We start from the raw sequence: 14,916 nt of genomic DNA on the forward strand, positions 1-14,916 counted from the left end.
AGAAATGTATACTTCAGCATCAACAAAAAGCCGAAATTTGCAGATGTTAGTCGCAAGGTGCTTTCGTTTTCCAGACATTTTAGGAACTCTACTCATCTAATTGCGGTTCTGTTTTAACCCTTTCAGCCCTAATTATTTTCCAGTTGAGTGCCCCCCTGGCCTAATTAATTTTTCACACTCAATATTTAATAAAGTGAGGTGTGTTAGATTGAGCATAAATAAAGCTGCGTTCAAGATATATGAAAATAGTTTTTTGTAACTTGTTGGTAACATTTATAGCTACATTTTGATACTTATATATACACATTAGGTTAATCTATATAGGATGTTATTGATAAGATTCAAATCAATACATTTTTTGGAAATCGAAAAGTCTAAGTTTGGCTGCTACTACCAGTCAGCTTTTTGGTTGATAACACTTCAGTAAGATATTAGGATGACGAGAAAAGGTGTTATCATCAAGTTGCAAAAAAAATTTGGAGTTCTAAACAATAGAACTGAAATTATGAGCCTATACGCAATATTATGGCATAATGTAGTTTCCGTTCCATTGTTCAATCAATTGGTATATAAGGTCTATATATCATATTTACATTCTATAAGGACAACATTTATTGCAGTTATGATAATAAACACGAGATGCAAACAACTGGAGTACAAAACTAATATAATGTATCGTTTTTATCAACTAAAATTGTGAAAAGATTTGTCAAATAAAATTTTTTTCTTCGAAAAATTTAAAAGGTATAACAATTTAGTAATTTTGACGTTGTGCAATTGAAACCCACTTTGTGCTACTAATAAACGGTCATAGTGTTGTTGTAGATCACTGTAACTGCTAAATTCTTCACCTGAACTAGTTATTACGTTAGATTGTAAGATTTAGCCGTTGTCTTTCGGCAAACGCATTCAATATGGCGACCTCCAGAGTTGAAGTTTGAAATCTATCACAGGATTTGCCTAGTAAAAAGCTTTTATCCAACCACATTTCTGGTATCAAAACAATCCTCAGACTGTTATCTTTCGAAATAAAGCTAAAAAAAACGATAAACACAAAAGGAGTATCAATAAAGTTACTCAGAAAGTGTCCCGAAAGTGTTGGCTTCAGGCCCAAGTGTGAACAACTTCTCCCGAAATAGTTGGCATCAGGGGTGAGAGGGTTAATGTTTACTTACGGACATTTCTTGAATCAAATTGTTTCATCAATGCCATAGCCATAAGGGGGTGTAGCTCAAGTGGTAGAGCGCTCGCTTTGCATGTGAGAGGCACCGGGATCGATACCCAGCATCTCCATATTTTTTCGGGATCTTCTTGTCACTATCGATACATCAATCAAGCCCAGCACTGTCATCAATCATGACGATTGACAACAATCCTTGCTTCAGCATCAACAGGAATTCAACATTTGCAATGGTAGGTCACATGGTGCTCCCGTTTATCACGCATATTAGGAACTTTACTCATGTAATTTCTAATTTGTTTTAAAGCTTTCTTACGGACATTTGTTGGGTATGATGATTTTCATCAATGACTTACGACGTGGGGGTGTACCTCAAGTGGTAGAGCGCTCGCTTCGCACGTGAGACGCACCGGGATCGATTCCCGGCACTTCCATATCTTTTTTTTCCGTCACTGTCGACACATTAATCGAGCCTAGCACTGTCATAATTCATTTCAATTGACAACAATGCTCTCTTCAACATCTACTGTTACAGAAGGTCAACATTTGCAATGGTAGATTACATGTGCCATCATTTAGCACACATGTTAGAGACTCTATTCATGTATTTTCGTTTTCTATTAGAGCATAGATCCAAGAACGTTAGGGAAGCATCCATTATTCAAGCATCTATCAAAGCTAAGCTGAATTTCACGTTTCAAGCAAAAAGCAAGCAGATTTGGATGCCATCTGTCAGTGGATATCACAGGAACACCAGTTTCTATAACTCAAAGGAGTTTTTTAGTTAACACATAGTTTCTCCCCTCTGAGCAAATAAAATCATCTTTATTATACTTTGATAAGCCACATTCTGGGTATCCGAAGTATTAGTGCATACGCCTAGCCCCCCACATCTTCATTACTTCTCTCACTGTTCCCAAAAGCGGCCTCTTGCATATTTAGCCCCTTTGCTGCTGCACAAAGGACTGTTTTGTACATAAATATAATAAACCTTAGATATGGGAATAATCAATACACGTGAGACCTATAATTAGCATGACGCAACGTAATGGTGATGAGTAAAGTAATCAGCTGATCTATTAACCCTTTGACTAGTTATAAGCCCCCCAAAAACAACGAAACTCATGTAATTCATTTTCGAAAACTCAATACAATCGATATTTTATGAACATGCATAGCCCAAATCTTAAATTTATTTCTATGTACAAAAGTCTTTGTACATATACATTCATTCACATATCTACTACTCAAAAAAAATTACTATCATGTGCAATTGCCCCTGTATGAAATGCTTGGAAGCATTTTTTTTTCGGTAGTCAAAAGCTATAACGTAGCCATGCGAGCCACCATAACGATCGTTTTCTCTGCATATTCCAATTATAGTAAAAGTCCAAAAAGTTTACATCACTTCTATCATTTGAAATAATTTTATTCTGATCAGACAAAAATCACTAACGATTGCACGATAAAATAATCTTTTATTTTACCGTTTTGAAAGTCGAGCCGATGTTGACTGTTTTTTCCAACTTTTAATCTTTTCCAAGGAATCGCGATTTGTTTAGCTTTTAGCACAAAGCAACGCCTCTCAGATAATCGTTTCATATTGTAAGTCATCGACCGATATCTTGTTTATGATATTTAAAACTTACTAGTGTTCATATCCTTTGTTTAACGTTACTAGGCGACAGCTTTATAAACGTCTACCGAAATAAATGTCATAAAATAAATAAATAAACATAAATGTCGTTTCCCCATGCAACAGGTAAACGACATTCTGGTCGTTTCCCCTACCAAAGGGTTAAAGATGTGGTTGCGTCAAAAACTTCGATTTAATGAAATTAAGACCCATAAAAGGCTAAAACATCAGCTACAATTTGATGCCATTTTTGTCTTTTTAGACCAACCCTGTCTAGAGATATATGCGTTTGAATGAGGCCCACTTTTAAAAAGCTCACGTTCTAGCGGATGCTTCTTTCGTGACATCACAAGCAATATATCTGAAAAGAAACCACAAGCGATAAATATGAGGTCGCTTCCTTAGCCAATCATCGGCGCGATATTTTTATATAGGCCGTAATAAATGTTATCACTCGTAAAACGCGTTGTCTGTGATCTCAAATTTAGGGATTTTACTCAGATACAACATCGTTACTTTAATTAATTACTCGATCGACACGTTTTATTGGCGAACAACATACATAATTGTAAAAATTGCGGTAAAGTTACTGCGAAGGTGGCTCCGAGTTTTCTTGTCATCAGGTAGTTAAAGTTCTACGGAGGAAGATCGGAGAATGGAGGTAAATTTATCTTTTACTTTGAGTCTCCTATAGAGTTTCCTGTTGAGTTTACATTCAGATTATATTTCCCTGTTTGAGGCTAAAATGTAGTTTCCTGCGCGTGTGAGATACGTATGTACAGTGAGTTCTTGACGGCTTCTTTTTCATGTTTAGCATCTAGCAATACAATTGCTTAGATTGATGAATATACTAAAGGTAATATTTTAGTACTCATTAATACATGTACTAATTAATAAAATTATAACTTTTTGCTACCACTTATCATCGTTTTATGTTTTTTTATCGGTTCACCTAGCTACATTTGCTTCAAATTTTCTGTGGCAGTTTTATCTGCCACAGAAACATGTAGTAAATTAGACTTTTGATTTGACTTTAGATGTTCACTTCTCACTTGCAGAAAGTGAAGAAAATCGATTGATCAATGCAAATCTTTAACTTCCAGAACCAAAGCTTCGAATCGTTGGCTTGGCGTATTGTGCCTTTGTTAAACATTTATTCGTTTTGAAAATTACACTCGCAATCTATCAAACTCCCAATTTGAAAGCTTTCAGTAGATACGCTTTACAATGACATCTATGAATGACATATATTTATTGCATTTGTTTTACTGATTACAGGATGTTTGTCGTCCCACCAGCCGAAGCAGCTTTGTCAGTGTGGAAACTGCCATAAAGGGGAAAGAGTGACTTGAATGTGTGCAGCATAAGCCATGATGTTTTGTTTGAGTTTGTTGCAGTAGATGAATTTGTCTTATTGTATCAGCTAATACTATGTGAGTGGCCACGACTTGATGAATATTTTTGATAAAAGCTTTATGCCGAGATGAAAATCTTTTTCCTTGTAAAAATTATATAATAAAATTATATTGTTGAAGATAATGCAAAACATGATTTGCAGAATATTGTAGTGAATTGGATACGGTATATGGATGTCCGCAGAACTGGAGAATGCGAGTTCAAATCCAGTTTGCAGCAGACTTCTCATCCTTAAAACTCTATCCCTATGTATATTCTTTTCAAAGGTAGTAAAAAACTAGTTTTCAGTGTTGGCAATGATATACAGCCCCGCCCCAAGGATAGGCGACGGACATAATGTGGGCGGGGCTTTTGGGAGGCTGTATATTGTTAGTGTGGGTAGCGGCGGAACTGTGCTGATACAAATACTTTATTCTACATAGTTTGCTTGACAGAATTACCGTAGACCGGTAGAATTGGTAGTCGGTACTCAAATGTTTACACATCATTTGGAGAAAGTGAGTAAGACAAATTTTCAATTTTCGTTATTTGAGGCCTTTGAAACATTCATAATAATGTATCTGTATCGGGGTTTAAAATTTTATTCTAACCAACATGAGCAAATACAAAATAAAATATATGCCAATAGAGCCGCGTAGGACTAGACTTTTATCGCAAATAGCCGATGTGAATACGAGATACATGTATATTGACAGATGAATCACGCGTGACATCATTTTGGGCAAGTCTGGGCATGTTTTTTTGGCCTGAGCGTTTTTACGGCGACCGGATTTTTTTCGATTTTAATCTTCAAATATCTTGGCAATGCGATCGCGTAACACAACAAACAACATATCCACTGATAGAGAAAAAAAATGCTTTCTTTTAAGATCAACTCAAATTTGACGCAACTACATCTTTAACTCCTATTGACTTATCACTAAAAACTGTTCAATGTTTCCATAGTTTGTGCATGCGAGACTGCATATTTTATTGATAATATATAAAACTGACTTTGGATGAGAAAGGCAAGAATCTTAGACACATGGTAATGAATAATACCAATGATTTAGAAGCTTTTATATCATTGATAATACAAAGAGTGACCAAATAGAAATTAACCTAATAACGAACTAATGAATCAAATGAGATTTAGAAGCAGTTAAGTTGGACCACTGTATTAAACACCCATTAGACATGACTGAAAATAACTAGACAAGATAGTTTTTGTCTAAGGTTGGTTGAACTAGATTCCTGCTTTGAAGCGGCATAGTGTATTCTGATTTTAATATAGCGATTTACTATAGTTTTGAGTAGATTGGTGGCATGCACTGTGCATGAGACAATAATTCTCCTAAACATCCATTCATCGATGTAAGCTCTCTATTGTTAAGTTTATTGTCCTTTTTCAGTATGCTGATCAAATTATTTTCAATCCTATTTCTCTGCTCTAATCGACAGACTCTCTGCTGTAGAGTTTTGATTCTTCTTTTTAATATTGAGATAAGTGTGACAACAAGCTGTTTAGGTCTACCACCGCGCCGGCAGCTTGTTGTCGAGGCTGTAGGTGTGTCCTGATTGCTAGAAGCTACAGGTTGCTCATCATCATGGATAGTAGTATCACCAGGTGTAGTATTTTCAGGGTCAGGTATTATGGTGCTGGCTGCTGTCTGAGATGTTCTTCCACGTTTCGGCAGGCTTTCTGTTCTAATGGTTGGTGTCTGTATTTTCACAGCTTTTGGCTAAAGGTAGGCTGGATAAGCTGTAAATATTGTAGGTATTGCATCAGATTTTAGCATTGGTTTTCTTCCAATACCTGGTGGAATTTTGTAGCAGTCTTTCTCAACATGTTCACTGCATAATATAGAGTTTGATATTGGAGTCCAATCCTGTCTTCGCGCCGTCTTTATCCAAGCATTATGGGTGTCAGCTCGTTTCTCGTTTGGAAAGCGATGAAGCGCCAGATCTGGGCATTTCACAAGATTGCTTGAACATTTATAGGCACAGCACCAACTGCGGCTTGACTTTTTCTTAGCCTAAACATTAACAATACATACATGTAGTAGAATGAATATCATTACATTACTTGGAACAAGACAAAAAAGGCATTCAATCAATCATGCCAAGCTAGATTACAACCTTATCAGCTGAGAGACAAGTTTGTAATATGTGTTGTTGTAATCAGTCTAGACACTCTTTCTTTTGATAGTCCTGAGCATTCATTCACTTCACTTTCAATTCAGAATAATCATAGAAAGGTATATTCGTTGTTATGAGACCATGATAAGACAAGTAAGTTCAGTAGAGTTGGTAGTTGGTTTGTTTCCATTAGTTTCTTACAACGTGAACCAATGATATAGTACACCTGCAAAGGTTAGGTTTACCAAGTATTTAAAATTTGTATTGTGGGTATACATTGTGGGTATACAATTTGTATACTTGGGGTGTTGTAGTCTCTTCTGTTGACATTTCACCAAGAATTTGGTCTTATTGTAACGTTTATGACTTGAAAACTAGTTGGACAAGCATGCTTTCGCTACTCAACTCATTTCTCAGCTGAAGGCTTTGTTGCAATGATGCACATCACTGCGACATAACGTCGTGAGAACAACAGCCAATTATAGGCCTCACTTTTGCTCCATTGTAATGATAGCTATTAGCCAATCTAGGGTTTACTATCACTATGTTTCCATGATGCGCAGTGCTTCGGAGTTGCGCTATCTCCGAATCATGGAAACGGCGTCTTCGCACTGAAATCACTGCGCACTGATCATTGCGAAGCCAGTGCAAATTCGCAGCAAGGAAACAGCGACTGCGCAGTGGCTGCGCATAGCCCTCATGCCGTGGAGACGGATTCTTCGCGGGCCATAAACTAGTACAAAGGTTGTCCTGCTAATCTTGTTTTTTTATTCTTCCGATCTTCTTTCACCTAAATTTAATTATGGTCTGTATTCACGAGGATGATGAGGTGATTACTTTTCTGGACTTTGTTATCGATGCCAACACTTTTCGAAAAATAGGTGGCAAATCCTAAATTAACGTTTAAATAATATATTACTTAAAATACTTATTAAAAATATATTACTTTGTAAAAAGTGTGTTAAGGTTTGTAAAACCTTGGGAATGTGTATTGTAAATAAAAGTATAATGACGACAGAATCACAAAAAGACCGTTTCTGACGTTCGGCATCCATGATCGCTTCTATTTCTCCATCAGGCGATTCGATTTATACAATTTCTCTTATCTGGCTAATTTGCTGAAAACCACTGCGCACCATGGAAACATAGTGTATATCTATGGTTTCGTATCTCAAATTTGCCTTGTATTTCAAGGCAAGCCTCGCTCAAATCCCGGCTCATATCTCAAGTTTCTCATATGTTGGGGCATCTGCATCTCGAGCTCTCATAGTATATTAAATTCTATCAAAATTTAATACAAAAGTTTAATTTTGTATAAAACTGGATTGTACACTATTTATTAACTATAATGCTTTTTTATTTTAAAGGCTGCCCCGCACATTCGGTGGTGTAAACTAGAAATAAGTAGGTTCAGATTTAAAAGAGGTGACATTTAATTCCTTGTAACCTAATTTCTATGACTGGGGGAATTTTAAACTAGCTTAGCTTTGATGCGTATCTTTCAAAGGTTTTTTTTAATTTTCAAGTTTTTAGATTTCTTATTTTAGCTAGTAGCTATGACTTTTCTTTCTCAAGTATTAAAAATTGTTCATTGTAATAATATGTTTATAGCTTGAATAATTATTTTAATTAAAACCTGTAATAATGTAGCCTGCCCGTAATTGAGGAGCTTAACAAAAGCACCTGCTCAACATGTCAGTAAAACATACATGTTTAATGGTGCGTTTTCACTCCAGCTACAGGACTTCCAATTTTGCAGAACCGTGTATGACAGGCTCTGCATTTTTATTCTCTTATTATAAATACTGATGTTCTGAATCTCTGCTGCAGGAGGAGAGACGGCAGAAATGCCTGACATGTATCCGGCTGGCAAGTTTGATTTGGCTGGATTCGCAGTTGGTGCGGTTGAGAGGAGCAGTTATCTCCCCTGCATTAACAAGATTAAATTTGGAGATGTTGTAATAGGACTAGCTTCTTCAGGTTAGTTCAGAGGTCGGCAACCTGCGGCTCTTTTATCCCCTCGCTGCGGCTCTTTCATCTCCTCTTTGCGGCACCCTCTTACTTTGGAATTTTCTCCTTTTATTATCATATGCCAAGTAATTCATAAAAATATAGAAATTTTATCACTAGATTTTGATATAATTTTAAAAATGCTAAGTATGGTAATAAATCAAACCTTGTCGCTTGTTAGGCATTGTTATTTACATTATGTTGTATTATTATTACCTTATCACATGATCATCACGTGACTGTAACATAAAAATACCGAAAAAACGTACTAGATGATTCGCTGCGAAAGGTCAAATCACTACGAGATTTCCTCCTGATATTATGTCAACGAACTGGGTTAATCAAACAATTGAAAATCTAGTAAGGCTGGCCAGCTACTTAGGTCTGCAATATCGTCAACGACACTACTGACCAGCAACAACAACACTAATACAGGTAGTACACTTCATAACAATTTATGTGCCTATAAAACCACCGAAATTATTTTATTGTTCTTTGCAAAAGTGTAATTTTGTTTTCTCAGCAATTAAATCATTATACATGCCCTAACTTTACGTTTTATGATGTGAACATTGTATAAAATATTAAAAGCTAAACAAAAAATTTACATGTGGTATTTATTTATTTTTTAATTTGAAATATGAAAGGGGTTTGTGGCTCCCACTTCGTTCTTTCCTGTGGAAAACGTTTCCAAATGGTTCTTTGAGTGGAAAAGTTAGGTCAGGAGTAATGTTTTCCTGTCATCCTGTAGGGCTGCTTCATAACGTTTTGTTAGTCGCATTGAATATTGAAGGAGTAATTTCATAATGGCAGCTATTAGCGAAGCTGATGCTAGTAGAACTGCATGATTACTGGTCAATAATACTCTCATGAACAGGCAAGGCAAGTCACTAGACGTGTTGCAGTGAGCAAACAATTCCTTACTTGTTTCTTGACATTTGCTTGTCATATCAAGTGAGTATTGAATGAAGCTGAGCAAAGTTTTATAATTTGTTGTACTGATTGTGCAGCAATGATCAGTTTTTTAAACATGTAAAGTTCACCATCTATTATTTGTATTGGCCTTTATAATAATTATAGTTTTCAGCTGTTTTTAAATTCGTGGCCACGGAAAATTGTGATTCCTCTGTAATGAACCGTTGCAATGACATTTTATCACTCACAGGGCTGCATAGCAATGGCTTTAGTCTTGTGAGAAGAATTATAGCAGACAGCAGGTACAAATACTCTGACCAATGCCCATTTGATGGCAGTCTCACTATTGGTAAGTGTTTAACACAAACTCTTCAACACCGACTCTTTGTTTATTGTCATGTAGTTCCATCAGCGCTTACATGATTTACTTTTTTAGAGTTGTCTTCTCTTCAAACTATTCCTTCAAATGCTTCCATTTTACGTCTGTCACTTTACCCTTTTGTAAATTTACATTTGCTTTTGTGGTCCTTCTGTTTTCCTATTAATTACCTTTTCAACTTTTCTATTTCTTTATTTTCACTTTGTCACTTTTATTTTGATATCATGTTAATAATAATATAATTAATAGTTTTAATATTAGTTTTGTTTTTTATTATTGTTTTCTCTCATGTTTTCTCTCTTTCTTTACTCAATTTTACTTTTTTCATATTGTTTTAGATTTTTTATTATTTATTTTATATTACAAATTTTTATATTAACATTGCTTTTTTATTTGTTGTGCCTCACAACTTTCTATTCTATTATTTTTGTGTTCTCTTTTCTCCATAACTAATTGGTAGTTTTATTGATGTTTTAATACCATGGCTATGAATTTACAATAATTTTCTCAAAATGTTATGAAAATATGGAGGTATTATATCTGTGACAACTGGCCTTAATCTTGTTTTACTGTTTTCCAAAATCAACACTTGAAATCCTAATAGCTTTTGCCAGAAAAAAGGTTTTGGTTTTTATGGAGAATATGATGGTTAGTAACTTAGTAGATGTCCTCATGAACCCATGCTGATAGTTTAGGCAGCCGCGAGAAATCTATCCTTGTATTCTTACAGGAGAAACACTACTTACCCCAACCAAGATATATGTAGACCAAGTCCTTAAAACACTAGCCTCAGGACACGTCAAAGCAGTCTCACACATTACGGGTGGTGGGCTGCTTGAGAACATCTCCAGGATTTTGCCATCAGATGTAAAAGTGCAGTTGACAAGCAGTTCATGGACATCTCCTCCTGTCTTTAACTGGCTCCAGTCATTGGTATGCCTTCTTTCCGAGCTACCTTGCTACTTACATGTATAATATGTAGATATGTAGGGCTCTGCTAGAACTCAAGAACTTTTCGCATTAATATTATTGACATTAAGTAGAACTCACGAAATGAGTTTGTTCCGGAAACCATTTCATAAGTAGAAATCAATTTCACCATATAACTGCCCTAATCCGATCCATACATTCTGTTGCAAACCACAAGACTCGGATATAACATTTGTGTTAATTATAAATACATGTAATGTTAGAACCTGTAGTTTAAATAACAAATCCATGGTAGAATTATATTAGTACCTTTTATATACAAAAAGTACATATGGAAGAAAGAACACAAAAATAATGAATAAAAACTAGGAGTGGTATGTTTATTGTTTTACGTTTGCTGGCCAGACTACACAAGGCTGAAAACTGAGGGAAGTGGGTAAACGGTGTCAGAAGAGGTGGTTGTTATATTCTTATTTTGGTTTGGTTTTCTTCAGACTAAAAGGTTTTTTAGAAAGTAAGTAGAAAGATTGATTTACATCGGCACGAGCTGAAAAAACTGTATGCCATCCTACTGGAAGCACAGAGCATGAATTACCAGAAAGAAATCATGTTCTGCCCTGTATGTGATAAGGACTCCAAATTATACAATGATTGAAAAGGGAACCTTCGCTGTTTATTTACTTCACAATCAAATAAAACCGAGTGAGTAACGCTGAACCCACTGGAAGAAAATGGACCAAGGCACGAAACGAAAGGGCAAAAATAAAAAAGGGCTTTTGGCTTGTCTTATCTAGAAATATCTTCTGTAAATTGAAGCAAAATTTTTTCTAAAAGGCATTTCGTAACTTCAAAATGTCAAATGTAGAGTTTTGCCTAAGTAGAAGTTCCACTGTAGTTTTTCTATGGTATAGGAGTTGTCTTTCCATGTCTCATGAATGAAACATGGTGCTATTTAGACCTGTTTATGGCCCAGGAGTGTCGCCAATTTGGTGTCAATTAAATAGTTAATTGTGTAGGAAGAGGGTCATTCAACATGGCAGAGCAATCGTTAATGTTTGAGAAACAAGTTTATTTTTGTTCAGTGAGAGTTAGTCATGATGTATTACTGCATGTCTATTAGCTGTCACCTTATACTTGACCCGCAAACAACAGTTCGGGATTCAATTCAAGAGAAAAGTCATTGGTGGTGAAAGGAGTAATGTCGAACCTTACATGTACTGTAGATTGCTTTCAGCAACTGCACGCCTCCAGTCGTCAAGGTTCCTTTGCCACTGTACTCAAACATGAATATCGTCTAAGTACTGCAGTGGCAAAGTGTAGAAGGCAAGAATATAGCCTTAAAACACACACAGCCTCTACTTGCTGTACGCTAAGCAGACATCACACGTCATCTTCAAGGGATTGCTCACATCATCTGCCATACGTAGTTGTCTACTCCCATAGTTATTGTACATTTCTCAGGCTTCTTTAGTTATCAATATTGAGTACAGATGAATGAATACCATTCATTCCATTCCAATGAAATCAAATTTACTTGGTTTATTAGAATGGAGTAGCTCAGTGGTGACTTGATCTACTCTTTTTAGCTCTACTATCGTCGTACAACAACAAAAAAACACATGCAAATTATTGGATGTCAGCTATGAGCAGCCCTGCTTGCTCTTTTAAAGCCTATTTTTCTGTATATATCTGGTGCATCTCTTCAGTAGTTGTGTACTCAATCAATCATAAACTAAGGATTCCGTTGGTGTTTGTTGGTTTGTACAGCGTATATTCGTACCCTGGCAGTCTAGTGCGTCCTGAGAGATTCACAGGCGTAATAACTATTTGTACAATTATTTTGGAATGTATGTGGATGATCGATTGGTGCAGTTGTTTGAGTATCAGCCTGCTATGCTGAAAGACATGAGTACGAATCCTGTACTCTGCAATTCTTTTCTCAACCACCGACCATGGCTTTTATTATAATATTGATTATTCCTCCTCTTTAGGGCAAGCTCTCTGATGAGGAAATGTATCATACATTCAACTGCGGGCTCGGTATGGTGCTATTAGCTGACCAATCAAAGAGTGACGCTGTTTGCGCTGCGACAGGTGGACAAGTGGTTGGTTGTGTGACCACCAGATTGGCAGGTTAGTCCAGGCTGAGCTGCCATGTTTCTATTGATTATGGGCAACACTGAAGTGTTGAACTCGCAAGCGCGTCACCTGATTTTGAGACTGTAGAAGCATAGCATGAGTGATTATTCTTGGAATTCAGTTAAGTTGGATTTACTCACTTACTCTGGCAGCTCTTCATTCGCTACTTCCATGCATGAAAATTTGAAATGTTCCTTGTTTCCTTGCAAGATTCCAAATTTTATAGAGATTTATAATTTCAAAATGTTGTCTTCTCTTGATAGGTCAGCTTCACTTGCTTTTTTCATGTTTTTGTTGTTGATTTAAAACCAAAGAAACTGTTTACTATCCTTATGACTCATAGGTGAAGGTCAAGTAGAGATAAACCGCCACACAACCCGAGTGACTCGACAAATAAGAGTCGCAGTGCTTATCTCTGGAACAGGTAACTCGTCTCTAATAGCAATCAGTTATACAGGTGACTCCCCTCTAATAACAGTTAGTTATACAGGTGACTCCCCTCTAATAACAGTTAGTCATACAGGTGACTCCCCTCTAATAACAGTTAGTCATACAGGTAACTCCCCTCTAATAACAGTTAGTTATACAGGTGACTCCCCTCTAATAACAGTTTGTTATACAGGTGACTCCCCTCTAATAACAGTTATTTATACAGGTAACTCCCTCTAATAACAGTTAGTTATACAGCTAACTCCCTTCTAATAGCAGTTAGTCATACAGGTAACTCCCCTCTAATAACAGTGAGTTATACAGGTAACTCCCCTCTAATAACAGTTAGTTATACAGGTAACTCCCCTCTAATAACAGTTAGTCATACAGGTGACTCCCCTCTAATAACAGTTAGTCATACAGGTAAATGTCCTGTCTATATAAATACGCAAACACTCCTTGTTTATCTGTTTCCAGGAACCAACCTGCAGGCACTTATAGATTCCTCAAATTCTAAAGACTCAAAGATAAGAATAGACATGGTAATTTCCAACAAAGGTGGTGTTAAGGGTTTGGAGAGAGCTGATGCTGCCGGCATCCCTAACAAGGTTGGTGCTCCGACTGCAGACCTTACTTTGAACTAAAAGTACCAATTCTGTACCATTTCTTTGGTCTCATAATTATACATCGACTTCACCGACTCGCTCCTTGAATACATGTAATATATATGTACTCAAAGTTTATTATAGACATTGAACTGCGCATCAATTTTTTGACTGTGCCTGCTCCTCTTCAGGCATTTCTTTATTTTCATGTTTATATAGTCTTATATCGAAATATTCAAGGATGATATAATTTTTCAAATAACAAAGTTAATCCTATATATTCTTCTGAGTTTGTAATACAGTAAATGGAAGGGGAACACTACCTGGGTGGCAGATTTCCATTTTACTTACTGCATAAATACTAATCAGATAAACATAACCTGAATACAATTTTCTAACAGTTGCTACCAAAATTCTATTCTTCTACATTTTAGCATACCGTAAAACCCCAGATACAGGTCGTGTTCAATTAGTGGTTTTACGGTAATTTCGAAACATTCCTTTTTTTTGTCTTTATTTATGACCTCGTCTGGTTTTTAACTAAGCAAGATTAAAAAAATTTATATTATTCACATGGCTATAAAGTAGTGTATATTGAAGTTGTCTTTTCCTGACCATTTTGAGTACATCGTCAATAAAAAGAAAAAATGTCTGGATTCTATTTGTGATTAATCAGCTTCATACCTTAGCATAGCAACAACTAAAATAGCTATATAGCATAGCAACAACTACAATAGCTTTATAGCATAGCAACAACTTCAATAGCTATATAGCATAGCTACAACTACAATAGCTATATAACATAGCAACAATTACAGTAGCTATATATCATAGCAACAACTACAATAGCTATATAGCATAGCAACAACTACAATAGCTATATAACATAGCAACAACTACAATAGCTATATAGCATAGCAACAAATACAATAGCTATATAGCATAGCAACAATTACAATAACTATATAGCATAGCAACAACTACAACAGCTATATAGCATAGCAACAACTACAATAGCTATTTAGCATAGCAACAACTACAATAACTATATAGCATAGCAACAACTACAATAGCTATATAGCATCGCAACAACTACAATAGCTATATAGCATAGCAACAACTACAATAGCTATATAGCATAGCAACAACTACAATAGCT

At 35.9% G+C, this 14,916-nt stretch overlaps 1 protein-coding gene across 1 annotated transcript in view; it reads left to right on the plus strand.

The window, feature by feature from the left end:
* LOC137408854 (trifunctional purine biosynthetic protein adenosine-3-like) overlaps nt 1-14,916 on the plus strand; it is a 139,341-nt gene that overhangs the window by 107,802 nt on the left and 16,623 nt on the right. The window contains exons 10-15 of the mRNA XM_068095438.1: nt 8,181-8,330; nt 9,526-9,624; nt 10,385-10,587; nt 12,576-12,717; nt 13,067-13,147; nt 13,630-13,760. Coding sequence (XP_067951539.1) covers nt 8,181-8,330; nt 9,526-9,624; nt 10,385-10,587; nt 12,576-12,717; nt 13,067-13,147; nt 13,630-13,760 — 806 coding nt within the window. The remainder of the gene's footprint in view (nt 1-8,180; nt 8,331-9,525; nt 9,625-10,384; nt 10,588-12,575; nt 12,718-13,066; nt 13,148-13,629; nt 13,761-14,916) is intronic.

This window comes from Watersipora subatra, chromosome 11, assembly GCF_963576615.1.
Source record: "Watersipora subatra chromosome 11, tzWatSuba1.1, whole genome shotgun sequence".
In the NCBI taxonomy this organism is placed as follows: domain Eukaryota; kingdom Metazoa; phylum Bryozoa; class Gymnolaemata; order Cheilostomatida; family Watersiporidae; genus Watersipora; species Watersipora subatra.